The sequence below is a fragment of the Chrysochloris asiatica genome, unplaced genomic scaffold (genome assembly GCF_000296735.1).
Source record: "Chrysochloris asiatica unplaced genomic scaffold, ChrAsi1.0 scaffold00205, whole genome shotgun sequence".
NCBI lineage: Eukaryota > Metazoa > Chordata > Mammalia > Afrosoricida > Chrysochloridae > Chrysochloris > Chrysochloris asiatica.
This window is the reverse complement of record NW_006408723.1, coordinates 2,168,600-2,183,106: the sequence shown is the minus strand read 5'-3', so window position 1 is coordinate 2,183,106 and position 14,507 is coordinate 2,168,600. Positions and strand designations below refer to the sequence as shown.

General features: G+C 38.4%; 1 protein-coding gene across 1 annotated transcript in view; it reads right to left on the bottom strand.

The window, feature by feature from the left end:
• SECISBP2 (SECIS binding protein 2) overlaps window positions 1-14,507 on the bottom strand; it is a 76,514-nt gene that overhangs the window by 22,375 nt on the left and 39,632 nt on the right. Inside the window, exons 6-9 of the mRNA XM_006872590.1 lie at window positions 6,826-6,907; window positions 4,785-4,876; window positions 2,866-2,991; window positions 1,683-1,772 (exon numbers count right to left, since the gene is read on the bottom strand). Coding sequence (XP_006872652.1) covers window positions 1,683-1,772; window positions 2,866-2,991; window positions 4,785-4,876; window positions 6,826-6,907 — 390 coding nt within the window. The remainder of the gene's footprint in view (window positions 1-1,682; window positions 1,773-2,865; window positions 2,992-4,784; window positions 4,877-6,825; window positions 6,908-14,507) is intronic.

Sequence of the window (14,507 nt, the reverse complement as noted above, 5' to 3'; positions counted from 1 at the left end):
GATCTCTTGACTGCTGCTTCCGTGACTGTTGATAGTTGATCTAAGAAGAATGAAGTCCTTGACAACTTCAATCTTTTCTCCATTGATAAGAATGCTGTTTATTGGTCCAGTGGTGAGGATTTTTGTTTTCTTTACATTGAGTTGTAATCCATACGGAAGATTGTGATCTTCATCAGTAAATATTTTAAGTCCTCTTTACTTTCAGCAAGCAAGGTTGTATCATCTGCATATCTCAGGGTGTAAAGTCTTCCTCCAATCCTGACGCCACGCTTTCCTTCATAGAACCCAGCTTCTCGTATTATTTGCTCAGCAAATAATATTTGCCAATATTACCATTATTATTTATGTCCTTTTCTTTGAGAACACTGGGTTCCTACGGACCCACCTATGTCTTTGTTTGCATCTGTCTTTTGAGTAACAGAGGCCCCCTACAGAGATGCACTCATGGCTCATAAGAAGCCTTTGGCTACAACAATTTGTGCGCAAGAATAACTGGTTAGTTTACTGCCTCATTAGTGTAGTGGTTACGAATCGGGCTGTGAACTGCCAGGTCATCAGTTAGAAACTACAGCTGTTCCGCGGAAGAAAGATGAAGCTTTCTGCTCTCGTAAAGATTTACAACCTTGGAAGTCCTGTACAGGGTCACTCTGAGTCGGAACCGACTCCATGGCACATAACCAAGCATCATCCTGCACCCCTCCACTGCTTACTGAGTCAACCGTCACTAATGTATGGTGCTTTGACAACAATTTATACAAGTCCAGATAATACTCAGCAATAAATTAAGGGACAAAAATTGATACTAATGAAACAAAGATATAATTGTAGCTTAGTGGGTTATGAGTTGGGCTGCTGCCGAATCTATCAGTGCTCCAAAGGAGAAAGATGAGGCTTTCTGCTCCTGTAAAGATTTATAGCCTCAGAAACTCTATATTGGGTCACTATGACTCAGAACTGACTCCATGGCACATGACCACCACCAAACAAATATAATTTTTGAATAGTTGTGTTTTTTTTGAGATGATTTAAGATGTCCTATGGTGTGCTGTCTCATCTGCTTTTACATCTCCACATCTCCACCTATTTCTCCTGCCAACAGTTCTCTTTCTAACACAAGCCTCTACTGACTGCATGAACATTAGGGGAGAGCTTAGAAAACATCAGCCTGCAAGATGGAAGGTCATTCAACTATTAAATATGGCTCAAGGTCCATTCTCACAATTTCCCAGAAATGTGAAAATATCCTGCCTCTGGAAGGCAACACAATAGTGAAAATGGCCAAAAGCACCTGAGTCCTCCATCTGGGTCACAAATCACAGCTTCATTCCTGCGTCTACAGTGAGGGTGAGCCATCCTTCCCTGTGGACTTCTGTTTAGATAGAACTGCCTCACAAAAGGATTTGGGGGCTTACTGAATAAACTGAGTCAATGTATTTTTTAAAGCAGAGTTTCATAAAGAACAGCAACAGCAGTTACCTGTAGTTTTATTACTGAACACTCAGACATTTCTGCTTGGAAGCAATTTTGTTTCCACAGACTGGATACAGTGCTCCAATAAAAGAATTAAAACAAATAAAACCATCTAGTTCAGTACACAAGGAAGTCTGAAAAGTAGTTTTTCTTAAGAGTTTAGTTTAGCAAGAAAAGTTAAAACTAAAGCAATCGTGATTTCAATAAATTACCTGTGGCTCCTGTTTTGACAGAAATGTTGTTGATTCTACTCTGCTTCTTCTCTCAGATGCAGCTGCCAGATTGGGAAACTCTTCAGCATCCTAAATAAATGCCACACACCGTCAGCTCTTAATTTGTCAACAGAATGCAAACATGCCCAAGTGCATATTATTGCTCATAGCTTTTTCTCTTTATAAGATCCCACAAAAGTTCTCAAAGAAAATACAAAATAGTCCAAACTCTCACATAAGAGCTCTGCTTTAATCTTTAGAAAGATACAAAATTAAAGACCACAGCAGTAACTGTCTATCTGTCCCAGAAAGTGCCTCGTAGAATCTTAGTATAGCTGAGGAGTCCAGAGAACCCACCCTTCAGATTGGCATGAGAACATGCCCATATTGACCCTCACCTATGTGTATTGTTGGAGAAACCAACAAGTCCACAGTCAGGGACCAAGTATTCTATAATTATTTCTGAATGCAGATGAGAACCTAGAAAGGCAATATGCCTACTAGAAAACGCTTTTTACACCACTTAAAGATATTTTGTGCCATTTGTGTCAGTATTTAGGTGCCTTGGAGAAGACATGTAAGAAATATAGAACAACAAAAAAAAAGAATTATTCAGTGGTCTAAATCATGATGCTATTCCCAAAGGGTTATTCCAAGAGCCCTGGAATACTTTTAGTTTTGTGGAGATACCTTAGGCTGAGCACTGCAGCTGTGATCTCAGACTCTGTGCCTGACTTGCGTGTGAGGTGCAGTCAGAACCCTAGGCTGGATTCTGGGAGGGCAGGGCTCCCAAGGACCAACTACATTATTCAGTATTTCTCTACAGTAACCACATCATAATGACATTTCTAGACAGAAAAGGGAGCCTTGCCAAAGTCAGCATTCTAAAACATGGAAAAAATAGGTGAAAGTAGTAACATGGCACACAAACTACTAAATCTGATCAAAATAGTTTTGCCTTTGGACATTTCATTCATTCACTATGTGCCTGCTATGAGACAGGTTCCTGCTATGAGAAGCAAAGGTGAAGAAGTAAAGAAGACGGGTTAGTGCTCTTTTCTTTAGAACTAAGAAAATTATTAATAAAGTAAATGTTAGAGATTTTCACTTAGGAAACCAATAAGAAGCCAGGCTTTAGTATTAGACACTACTAAGAAAAACAATACATTATAAAAAAAAGTACTTCGATTCTTGGTGGCTCTTGAACTGTCAAGACTTCGTATTTTGACTTAGACTTTTCTTTCTTTTTCTTATTCTTTCTTGAGACTTCATTTTGCTCAAGATTGCCATCATCTTGTAATGCTTTGGACTACAACAAAAACAAGCAAAAAAAGCGTTTTTAGGACATTCACTGGAATACTTTAATTCCGTACTACACAAAAGTTAAGATACCAAGGTGTACAATGACATGGTCATTTTATCTATACTTAAGCTTCTCAAATCCCTATTTATAAAGAGCCAACACTTAGGAGAATGATTCTGAAGGGGGGGGGGGGGGTAAAAACTGTTAAAAGAGTTACCATGCCCAATTCATTTAGAAAACTGATAGATGAGCATGGGACAGATTTTTGTTTTCTAAAACTGTATCCTTATAGTATTACATTTATCATTTTTGTAACTAAAAAGTTATAACATATAAACTTTTAAAGGAAAAAGAACATCATCAGCCCAGTTTTGTAAAATGTAATCAGAGATAAAGTTACTAGAGATCTAAATTTTCTTCCTTATTTTTATTTTAGGAATTTAAAAAATACACTTTTCATGATTCCAAAAATCACTGGGCAAAAAGACTAGAAAAGTAAAACCAAATTTGTTAACTGCTAGAATACTAAATCCCTTTTAGGAATGTTGGCCCAGATAGTGCCTGCACAGCTGTAGGGTAGGGTGGGAGGGTCGTTGTCCAGTCTGCACACTGAACAACTCCAAGAGAGGAGTAAGAGACCTCAAAAAACATGAGGGTCTGCCGCCAGCCAAGCTTGCTCTGGAGGCCAACGGGAGGATCTCTCACCTACCCATACTGCTGTTCTTCATCGGAATTAGAAAACTGTGAGGAATAAAGGACTGATGTCTGACCCACTTTGGTGTTTACCATTTTATCTTTGCATAATCAATTAATCATAATCATAAAGACACAGCTCCTATTTATGTGGGATGAGCTATGCCATTTTCAGTTTTTTAAATGCATCTCATACTCAAAAAGAGAGGAAAGCAGCACACTAAACAAATAAGACTACATTTCAACTTAAAATAGTATATGAAAATCAAGAACAAAATCTAGACCAGTTAGTCTCCTGAATAAACAAGTACAGGGATCAACAAAATGACAATTAATGTTAGTTGAAGGGTGGGAAAAACTCAATTCTAAAGGACTACCTTATAAAACAGAAATAAATTGCAATTAACCAAGAACCAGTAACATACACCAGAGGATCATAAAATGTGGAATTCAAGTATTTTACTATCAGTACCATAGAACCAACATATATCTGTGTTGAAAGAAGTGCAGCCAGAGTGCTCCTTGGAGGCCAAGATGGCCAAACTTCATCTCTAATACTTGGGACATAGTGTCAGGAAAGAACAGTCTCTGGAGAAGGATATCATGTTTGGTAAGGTGGAGGGTCAGAGAAAAAGAGGAAGACCCCCCCAGCGAGATGGATTGGCCAAGTGGCAGCATCGATGGACTCAAGCGTGGCAACAGTAGTGAGGTTGGCCCAGGATCAGGCAGTGTTTCGTTCTGCTGTGCATAAGGTCACTATGAGTCGGCACCGACTCGATGGCACCTAACAACAACAACCCTGGCTACAGCATTCTAGACAAAAGACTAGAGAAAATAAAGGATGCCACCAATTTCTACACCACAGCAGGAATTTATTCCAGCATCTCTTCTTTAAAGAATTCCACATGGTTCACAGTTTAAAGTCACACAAAGAAAATGCATATCCCCCACACCTCATGCACAAATGCTATCATTTTTATTCTTTGATAGACAATCTATTACTTTTACAAGGTACAAATACAACAAACTCATAGTGCTAGGAAACCAGGAAAAAATGGACTATTTAGAGGCATGAAGGAGTAGCGTAATCAAAATGTAATGCATACCTTTTTAGTAGGATGAACAATATGTTTCTCTTTGTTGTAGGAAGGATCAGAAGATAAAACTTCAGAAGATGCTACACTAATAGTTTTAGGATCTGCTGATGAAGCAATTGTCTTTAGGTTTATCATGGAAGTAACATTTTTAGGGGCTGGTGACAGTTCTGTAGACAGTGTCTGCCGAACAACATAACCCATTGGTGTCCAAGATAACTCTGCTCAAAGACAACCAAAATTGTTGAACAATCTCAACAATAAAACATAAATTCCTCAGTTACTCAAACATGTATTATTCAGGGCAATAATGAAATCTGAGCTATTGTTCAACACGTCCTCTTGGAAACTACAAGGGGACTTCAAAAAGTTGGTAGAAAATTTCTATTATCTTTCCATTTCATGTGTCTGTGAACTACTGAAGTACCCCCTGAATAGCAGTCATTAAAACGTGCATGTTGAATTTTTCCCTTTAACTTTTAAGTTAATTTTCATAGAAAATGGTTTTTTTAACTTGGAAGGAGGGGTGTGCATACAATAAGTTTCAGTTACACGGCAACAATGCACAATTATGTCCATGTGGCAAACACACAGAATGAGCTGAAGATCAATTTAGGCCCTACTAACCTTGATGTGTACTTTAGCATCAGAAGTCAAAGATCATTAAACTTCAGCTATCACAATAACTGGTCATTATTTCTTTGAAAGAGAACACAGTTTTAAGTACAGCAACACTACTTTTCTTGGGTGCCCATGAATTTCTATATAGACAAAAGACCATCCATCATGACATCAGGTGACCTTTGAAAGCTGAACACCTGTCAGTAGCTCATGGCAACACAAGACATGGTTCTCATCAACAAGCTTGCAGCCAAAGTAGAGTTTGCAGCCTCAGAGTAGCCCCCAAAGTGAAGATTTGTACTGAACCACATGTAAACCAAACATAAAAATGCCCTCCTTGCCACCCACCTCCAACAACACCTAGAGATAACTGTGAAATCATTTATATAAATACTATAAATTTAAAACAAATTACTTCTTAGCTAGGATAGGACCAATCAGGAGTGTTATCTGAGGTCCTCAAGAGTCTTTCACGGGCTCCATGTCACAACTATTGTCACAGTAATCCTAATGCATGATTTGCCTTTCCCCCTCTCATCCTTCTCTCCTGAGTGAGTATGCAAGGACATGGTCCTGAGGCTGCAAGATATGTGAGAGTGAAGGAGACCCACTGAGACAGGTTCCAGAGCTGCAAAATGTACTTATTTTTCATTTTAGAAAAAACTTCCCCCCATAAAAATAGGTTATCTGTGTTATGTATGGAGTCCTAGTGTGGTGCAGTAAGGTAAGCATTGGACTGCTAACCATGAGACTGGCAGTTCCAACACACAAGCTGCTCCTTAGAAACCCTATACTAGGTCGCTATGAGTCGAAACCAACTTGAGGGTATGTAACAACTTATCACTGCTATTTTTAAAATATTTTAAATGTCTGCTTTAGCTTCTCATAGGGTAAATACTGATAGCTGAAACTTGATTTGGGACACTCAATTTTTAAGAGAAGTAAAGACCCAAAAATGTCAGATCTACTGGTATAGGTTAATACTGAAATAATAATTTCTGAGTCCACAAAATTTCTCACTGTTAAATAAACAGTTTATTTAAATTGTTTTTCTCATTTGAAACGCCTTAAAGAGAGCACTGGTTGCATAATGATTAAGCGTCTGGCAGCTAACTGAAAGTTCGGTGGTGGTTCAAACCCACAACTGGCAATTTGCTCCCATAAAGAAGCAAGGAAACCCAATGAGGCAGTTTCACTTTACCAAATAGCTTTGCTATGAGTTGGAATCTACTGAGGGCAGACAACAACAATATGCTCCCTAATTTTATTTACTTTAATTTTCTAAATTAATGTTGTTAGCTTATCAAAAACCCTAATTAATTGACTTCAAGACAACTTTATAGTAAAAACATTTCCAGTGCACTGGAGTTCAAAATGAAGCTAAAAAAGAAAGAGCCAATTTAAAAAAGAAACATCTGGTAACCACTCTTACCTCTTGTACATGAAGAGGAATCGTTAGCAGCATTATCAGCTACAGATTCAGTTGGACTTTTATTTTTGCCCACTATTTCACCCTAAAAAGCAAGCCAGTTTATCTTCTTACTATTTGAATTTGAAAGAAATCATTTGTTTTTCTGTAGTTTCCTAATCATTCTTAAAATCCACAAAGTACGTTAATTTTAAAATCAAATACATATAAGCACATCATGTAAAAAGTGAACTCACTTCTGCCAAATTTCACTTCCTATAGGAAAAAACCCATGTAGCAGCTACAGCTCAGTAACTTCTCTACTTCTTCAACCATGATACAAATGTCTTTTTTCTTTTTTCTTTTTTTAATATATGGATTTCAATAATGGAATGATACCACACATAACTTTGTACAACTCTTTTAAAAATTTACTATGCTGTAGAAAACTTTTCACATTATGGTTATTGCTTTCCCCAAGGGCTAAAGTCATAGTGATAATGTCAGGATTATGGTTAGCACTAGGATTAGGGGTATGTTTTCAGTTACGGATAGGGTTAGGTTAAGGGTTATTTGGAAAATAAAAGAAAATTGTGTTTTTTTTTATGGTTTCCAATCTCCACAAATTATTCAGTGACATAGGTTACATTCTAAAAAATGTGTGAAAATTCTTATGATTTCCACTCTGGTTGTACTGTTTCCATTCATCTAGTTTCCCAGCCTCTTCACCTTCGCATCTTTATCTGTATGTAATTGTTGAACATTTGGTCTTTCGCAGGTATTTTTAAAAGGTTCACAGTACTCACAGGTGAACATTTAAACACCAATTTGTTATCTAGCTCTGCAGGAAATCGTTTCAGTTTAGGGTTTTAAGAGAATCTCAGGGCAGCAGTCTCAGGGAGTCTTCCAGTCTCAACCAGTCCAATTAAGTCTTTTTAAAAAACAGAATTTGAAGTCCTGTTGCACATTTTTCTCCAATTCTATCTGGGTCTACCTATAGTGGCCCTGATTAAAATGATCAGTAATGGCAGCCTAGTATCATCTAGTTCTGTGTTCTCAAGGCAAACGAGGCTGTGGTTTATGTACACTGCTATTCCTGAAGACTATTTCTACTCTGAGACTTTGGTTTCCCTCTTTATCTTTCTCTTCATACAAGCAAAGACCCATAGTGTATCTTGGAAAGACACTCATAAACTTCTAAGACCCCAGACACTAGTCACTAAACTAGAATGTAGAATTTAAGTTTGTGAACTATATTAAGTCAATTGACATCTCCAGATGTCCCAGGAGACTATGGTTCTAACCCTTAAAGCCCAGAAATCCAATTACATAAGGTGTTTGATTATGGCTAATAACTGTGCCCTCTTTGTATTTTATTACAAATGTATGAAAATATGTGCATATACCACCACTCATCTGTCAGTTTGTTGTACTACGGTGGCTTATGTGTCACTACAGTGCTGGAAGTAATGCCACCAGTATCTCAAATAGCATCACGTCACCCATGGTAGACAGTTTCCACTGGAGTTTCCAGACTAAGACAGACTAGGTAGAAGGAAAAAGTGGTCCACTTTTGAGGGACTAGTTACTGGAAACCTAAGTAGCAGTGGAATATTGCCTGATATAGTGTCAGAAGATAGCCTCTCAGGTTAGAAGGCACTCAAAATATGATTAGGGAAGAGCTGCCTCTTTAAAGTAAAGTTGATATTAATAACGTGGATGGAACAAAGCTCTACAGACTTTCATTTGCTGATGGGGCACAATTCAAAATGAAAAGAAACAGCTGCAAATATCCATTCATAATTGGAATGTGGAATATGAATGGGAAGCTACCAAAAATGAAATGGAATGCATAAAGATCAATACCCTCAGCATTAGTGAGCTGAAATAAACTGTATTGGTCATTTTAAATCAGACAATTATATGGTTTACCTTGACAAGAATTCATTGTCAAAAAGAACATTTCAATATCTATTTTCAAGTACAATGCTATCAGGAAAATATACATAAGCCTAAAAGGAAGACTAGATAAAATAACGACAATTATGCAAATTTACACACCAGCCACTAAAGCCAAAGAGGAAATTAAAAACTTCTACTAACTTCTTCATCTGAAGTTAATCAAACATAAATCAAGATATACTGATAATTACTGGTGACAAGAATGCAAAAAAGATGGAAAGAGAATCATCAGCAGTTGGAAAATACGACCTTGGTGAAAAAAATGATGCCAGAGATTACATGATAGAATTTTGCAAGACCAACATCGTATTCATTGCAAAACCTTTATTTCAATAACAAACAGCATAACAGCATAATTTTAATTAATGGATTAAATATACAACAATCAAATCAACTACATCTCTGGAAAGAGACCACAGAGAATGTCAATATCATCACTTAGAGCAAGGCAAGGGGTCAACTATGGAACAGACCATCAATTGCTCTATGCAAGTTCAAGCTGACAAACTGAAGAAAATTTAAACAGATCCATGAAAGGCAAAATATGACCCTGAGTACATCACATCTTAATTTAGAGACCTCAAGAATAAATGTGACACACTGAATACCAATGACCAACGACCAGATAAGTCTTAGGACGACATCAAAACCATCATATGAAAAGAAATAAATAAGTCATTAAAAACACAGGAAAGACAGAGAACAAACAAGATGGCGGATCGGGTGGAAGTGTTGTAAAGAGCTCCGCCAGCAACAACACAGAATACTGGACAAAGCAGTCTCAGGAGATGGTCCCAGAACTCTGAACCACATATAAAGGAATATTTAGAAGACTGGAAGGCATACAGCTGGGAAATTTGTGGCAGAAGCAAGAAACCCATTGCTTTCTAGCTCAGAACGCTCAGCTGCTCCAGGAGCCGCCATCTTGGTTGAGAACAAGCGGGGGAAGGATCGGAGCTGCCACAGACACTTGGCAGAACCGCAGAGATAAAGGTGTGGACAGTCTTTTCTTTTGACAGCTGTTCATTGGTCCCTTGCTGTCTGCGTACCTCCATTCTGGTGACTATAGGGGTGCCTGAGCTAGTGGGCACCCCAGCCCCACCCTCGGAGGGTTCTACTACTCATGCACACAGATATCCTCGAAATTTAAAGAGACAGTTTCCAATGAAAACCAAATAGCCACAGCCGGCCCTGAACTGTTTACAACTAGAAAAAAGGCCTGAACGGGGATTATGGAGCGGGACAAGCATGCAAAAAAAGAAATAAGCAGAATATTAAATCCTAAGTTACGTCAAAACGACCAACAGTGATATCTTAAAATTTCTCAAGAAGAAGAGTGAAAAGGGAAGCCCATTTCCTGATCACATCTACGTGGAGACAATCAGAAAGCATAAAAATTACCAAAATACATACCCATCTAAGTAGTAATGCCACAGATATGCCCGAAAAACAGAAGCAGATGACCATATCTGTACATGTCCAGAAACGAGATAAAGTGACTGAGGCAAATGAGCTGGAAGTAGACCTACACTCCATACTGGAAGATGGGCAGGCTTTGGAAATGCCGGAGAAGAAATTCAGAAAAATGATTATAAAATCTATCAAAACACTATACAATGGAGTTGAGAAAAATAAGAAAGAAGTCAGGAAAGTGCTACAGAAACAATCAAATAAGACAGATAGAGCATTGGAAACAATTCAAAACCTACAGAAAGATGTCCAAATGATTAATAATAGAATATCAGAAATGGACAATATACTGAAAGGGTAAAGGAGTAGAATTGAAGAGACACAGAAGCCAGAACTAGTGAGCTAGAAGATAAATTTCTCAACACTACTAAGATAGAAGAACAAACACAAAAAAGTTTAAAAAAAATCGGAAGAAGGCCTAAGATTCATGCTGGACATCATGAAGAGGAGTAACATAAGAATTAATGGCATTCCAGAACAGGAACAATCACACAAGCCCACCGAGGAGATAGTTGAAGAGCTTCTAGAAGAAAATTTTCCTAACATCATGAAAAGTGAAAACATAAGCATTCAAGAAGCTCAACAAACCCCAGAATGGTTAGACCCTAAAAGACAATTACCAAGACATATAATAATCAAGCTCTCCAAAATCAAAGATAAAGACAGCATCTTGAAAGCAGCTAGGGAAAAGAGAAATATAACATACAAAGGCAAACAAATCAGATTAAGCTCGGATTTCTCAACAGAAACCATGTAGGCAAGAAGGCAATGGGGAGACATATATAAAATCCTGAAATAAAAAAAACTGCCACCCAAGAATCCTCTACCCTGCAAAGCTGTCAATCAAATACAATGGTGTAATCAAAACATTCCAGGACAAGCAGAAGCTAAGGGATTTTGCCAAAGCCAACGCTTCTAACAAAAACATCCTAAAGGAAGTTCTGTGAACTGAGAACCAACAAGAACAGACAACAACTACAGAATGATGTACATGGCAGCATCAACCTGAACTCAGTTGACAAATGGAAGAGTTAAGAACAGAATAAAATTATAAGAACAGAGGATCTGGGAGTTCAGTCTATGATAAAAACAATTACAATGTGAAAAAAAGGTAAAAACAGAGGAAGAGAGAGTCAGGTGGTGAGAAGGTCAGGTAGATTACTGGATAAAATAGACTATCTTAAATGGAAGGTAACCACAATGGGGTTGGGGTGGGGGGTTTGCTTTGGGTGTTGGGGAGGGCAATACAAGAAGTGGGGAGGTGGCAAAAGAACAAAATAGATAAGGGAACACCGAGATAGGTCTGCATGGTCTAGTGGGACAGAGGGAAATAGTGATGCATACTCAACCTTGGAACAACATGGCTCTGGGATACAGGGATCTAGGTATAGCTTGAAGAGGGTAAATAATACTAAAATCCTTGACTGCCTTATGAATATTAGTTTCCCTTGTCTACTACTGTAAAATAGACACTTGAGTGGGACAGAAAGGAATGTTGGGAAACATGATTAGAGAAAATGTAAGCCTGCCTTCAGCCTATAACTGATTGTTGTTGTTGTTGTTAAGTGCCGTCGAGTCGTTTCCGATCCATAGCGACCCTGTACAGGGTTTCCGAGGCTGTAAATCTTTACGGGAGCACAACGCCTCATCTTTCTCCCACGGAGCGGCTAGTAGTTTTGAACTGCTGGCCTTAAGGTTCGCAGCCCGATTCATAACCACTACACTACTAGAATACCTAATAGTTCTACAACTTGCCCAGTGAAACAGGCCTCATGCAAAGCCTTTACAGTGTATACGACCTTAGATGGAATCCTGAGTTCCATCCACAACCTTGTGAGGGGAGACATTCCCACTACAAAGGACAAGCAGACTGGAACAGCTACAGTGGCAGAAGATACATCTTCATGATGAACCTGACCTATACTCAGAGCGGTTGTTGTTGTTGTTGTTATGTGCCGTGGAATCGGTTCCAACTCATGGCGACCCTGCACAGGGTTTCCGAGGCTGTTAATCTTTTCAGGAGTGGAATGCCTCATCTTTCTTCCGCGGAGTTGCTGGTCGTTTCGAACTGCTGACCTTGCGGTTCACAGCCCGATTCGTAACCACTAGTTACTCTAAATACCAACAGAGAGGGAAAGAGTCTTCAAATCAAGTATCAATGTTATCCTCTCTGTTCACAGGGTAGACAGGGATGGGCAACTTAGACATTGGCTATCTAAAATGAGGGGGCAATAAAGGCAGGAAGTGATTGGCTTACACGGTTTCAAGAGGGAGTTTAGCTTAAGAGTATGGGGGGAAAGAAAAGAGTCCCCACTGAATAGTTGTCATCTTGTCTAGATGGGTCTGGTGAAAAGAGATGGGAATGAGATCTGTAAGATTCAATAGTGAATAACTGTTATAATGACTAATCACAACTGTCACACTCGTAAAAGTAGAAGTTTTGTAACAAAAAAAGGGGAGTGGTTAATCTTACAGTCCAGAAACAGAGGACTCTAGGACCATCAAGAGAGGAATGCACAAGCAGAATGCGGGACCTTATCCAGAGAAGCAGCAGCGCCAGAGATGGGAGGCAGAGATGGGGGCATGGAGAGGGGGAGCGGCTGAGAACTCTAGATTCATCAACTAAGAAGAGAAGGACTAAGAACTGGTGGCCAGGAGCCGACTTACAGAATGTGTCCTTTGGAGTTGTAAATTATTATATATGCCTGAGTGGTTTTTTTTGTTTGTTTGCGTTTTTTTTTAAAAAAAAAAAAAAGCTAAAGTGGTTAGAGAGAAATACTGTTAACTGATGATACATGGTGGGGATTATAATCAATGTAGTGAAACAAGGTGTATGATTTGTTGAATGTAAAACTGATGATATGCCCTGTAAACTGTCACTCAATCCACAATAAAAGCCTTAAATTAAAAAAAAAAAAAATTAGCCGAAATGACCTCATGGTCTTAGGAGAACAGGATGTGCTTAAGCCCATCCAGATAGTTATCTCAGGAATTAAGCAGCTTGAATCCTAAAAGATGGAATGTTTGAGGATTATTGCCTAATTGTTTCTTTTTCCCTAAAGGTAGAATGTTTAAAGAAATTAATTTTTTTCCAAAAAATGCTATCTTAATGTTAAAATACATTTAAGTGTACATCCAAATGTAACTTACCCTACATGCTGTGCCTGCTCTTCATAATGGGCAGGATGGTCTTTAGAAATTATTCTCTCCATCCTCCAGACTACTGGTTTTATGCTAATAAAGCTTGGATTAAATATGAAAAAAAAAAAACAGGAAAGAAAAAAACAAATTGGATGCCAGAGGAGACTGAAACTCCCTTTAGAATGTAGAGGCTAAAGAAAATGGACAAAAGTGATGAAGTAAAAGAGCCAAACAAATTATTTCAATACTTTGTCTAAAAGATAAAGTATTATAATGAAATGTGCAAAAACCTGGAGTTACAAAACCAAAAGGTAAGAACACAGTTGGGATTTCTGAAGCTAAAAGCAGTGAAGAAAACACTCAAGCTTTGATTACCAACAGAGGTAAATTCCACAGTGTCCTAGTGGGTTACGTGGTAGGCTACCAACTGAAAGGTTGGCAGTTTGAATTTACTAGCAATTTCGTGGCAGAAAGATGAAGCCATATGCTTCCTTACAGTCTCAGAAACATTATGGAGTTGTACTACTTTGTCCTATTGGGATGCTAAGAATTGGTTTCTTATGGGAAAAATACTGAACAATGCAGGAAGCATCAAAAGAAGATTGTGTTTCAGAGCTACTTTACCATAAAGAATCATTTGATGGTATTGAAGAAATCCAAGTTGTATTAAAGGCACTGGGAAAATCTACTGCAAGGGACCACTTTAAAGTGACAAAAACAACGATGTCACTTTGAGGACTACAGTGCACCTGACTCAAACCATGGTATTTTCAATCACTTCATATGTGGGGTAATGTGCAAGACTGCAAAGCCGTCTGAACTGGAAGGTCAGTCAGTGGTTCAAGCTCACCAGCTGCTCCTTAGAAACCCGATATAGGGTCACTAAGGGTCAGAACTGACTCGACAGAACTTAACAACAACAACAACATATGCAATGCAAAAGCTGGATAATAAATAAGGAAGCCCACTGGACCAATAAACAACATTCTTATCAGTGGAGAAAAGATTGAAGTTGTCAAGGACTTCATTCTTCTTGGATCAACTGTCAACACTCGTGGAAGCAGCAGTCAAGAGATCAGATGACATACTGCATTGGGCAAATCTGCTGCACAGGAACTTTTTAAAGTATTGAA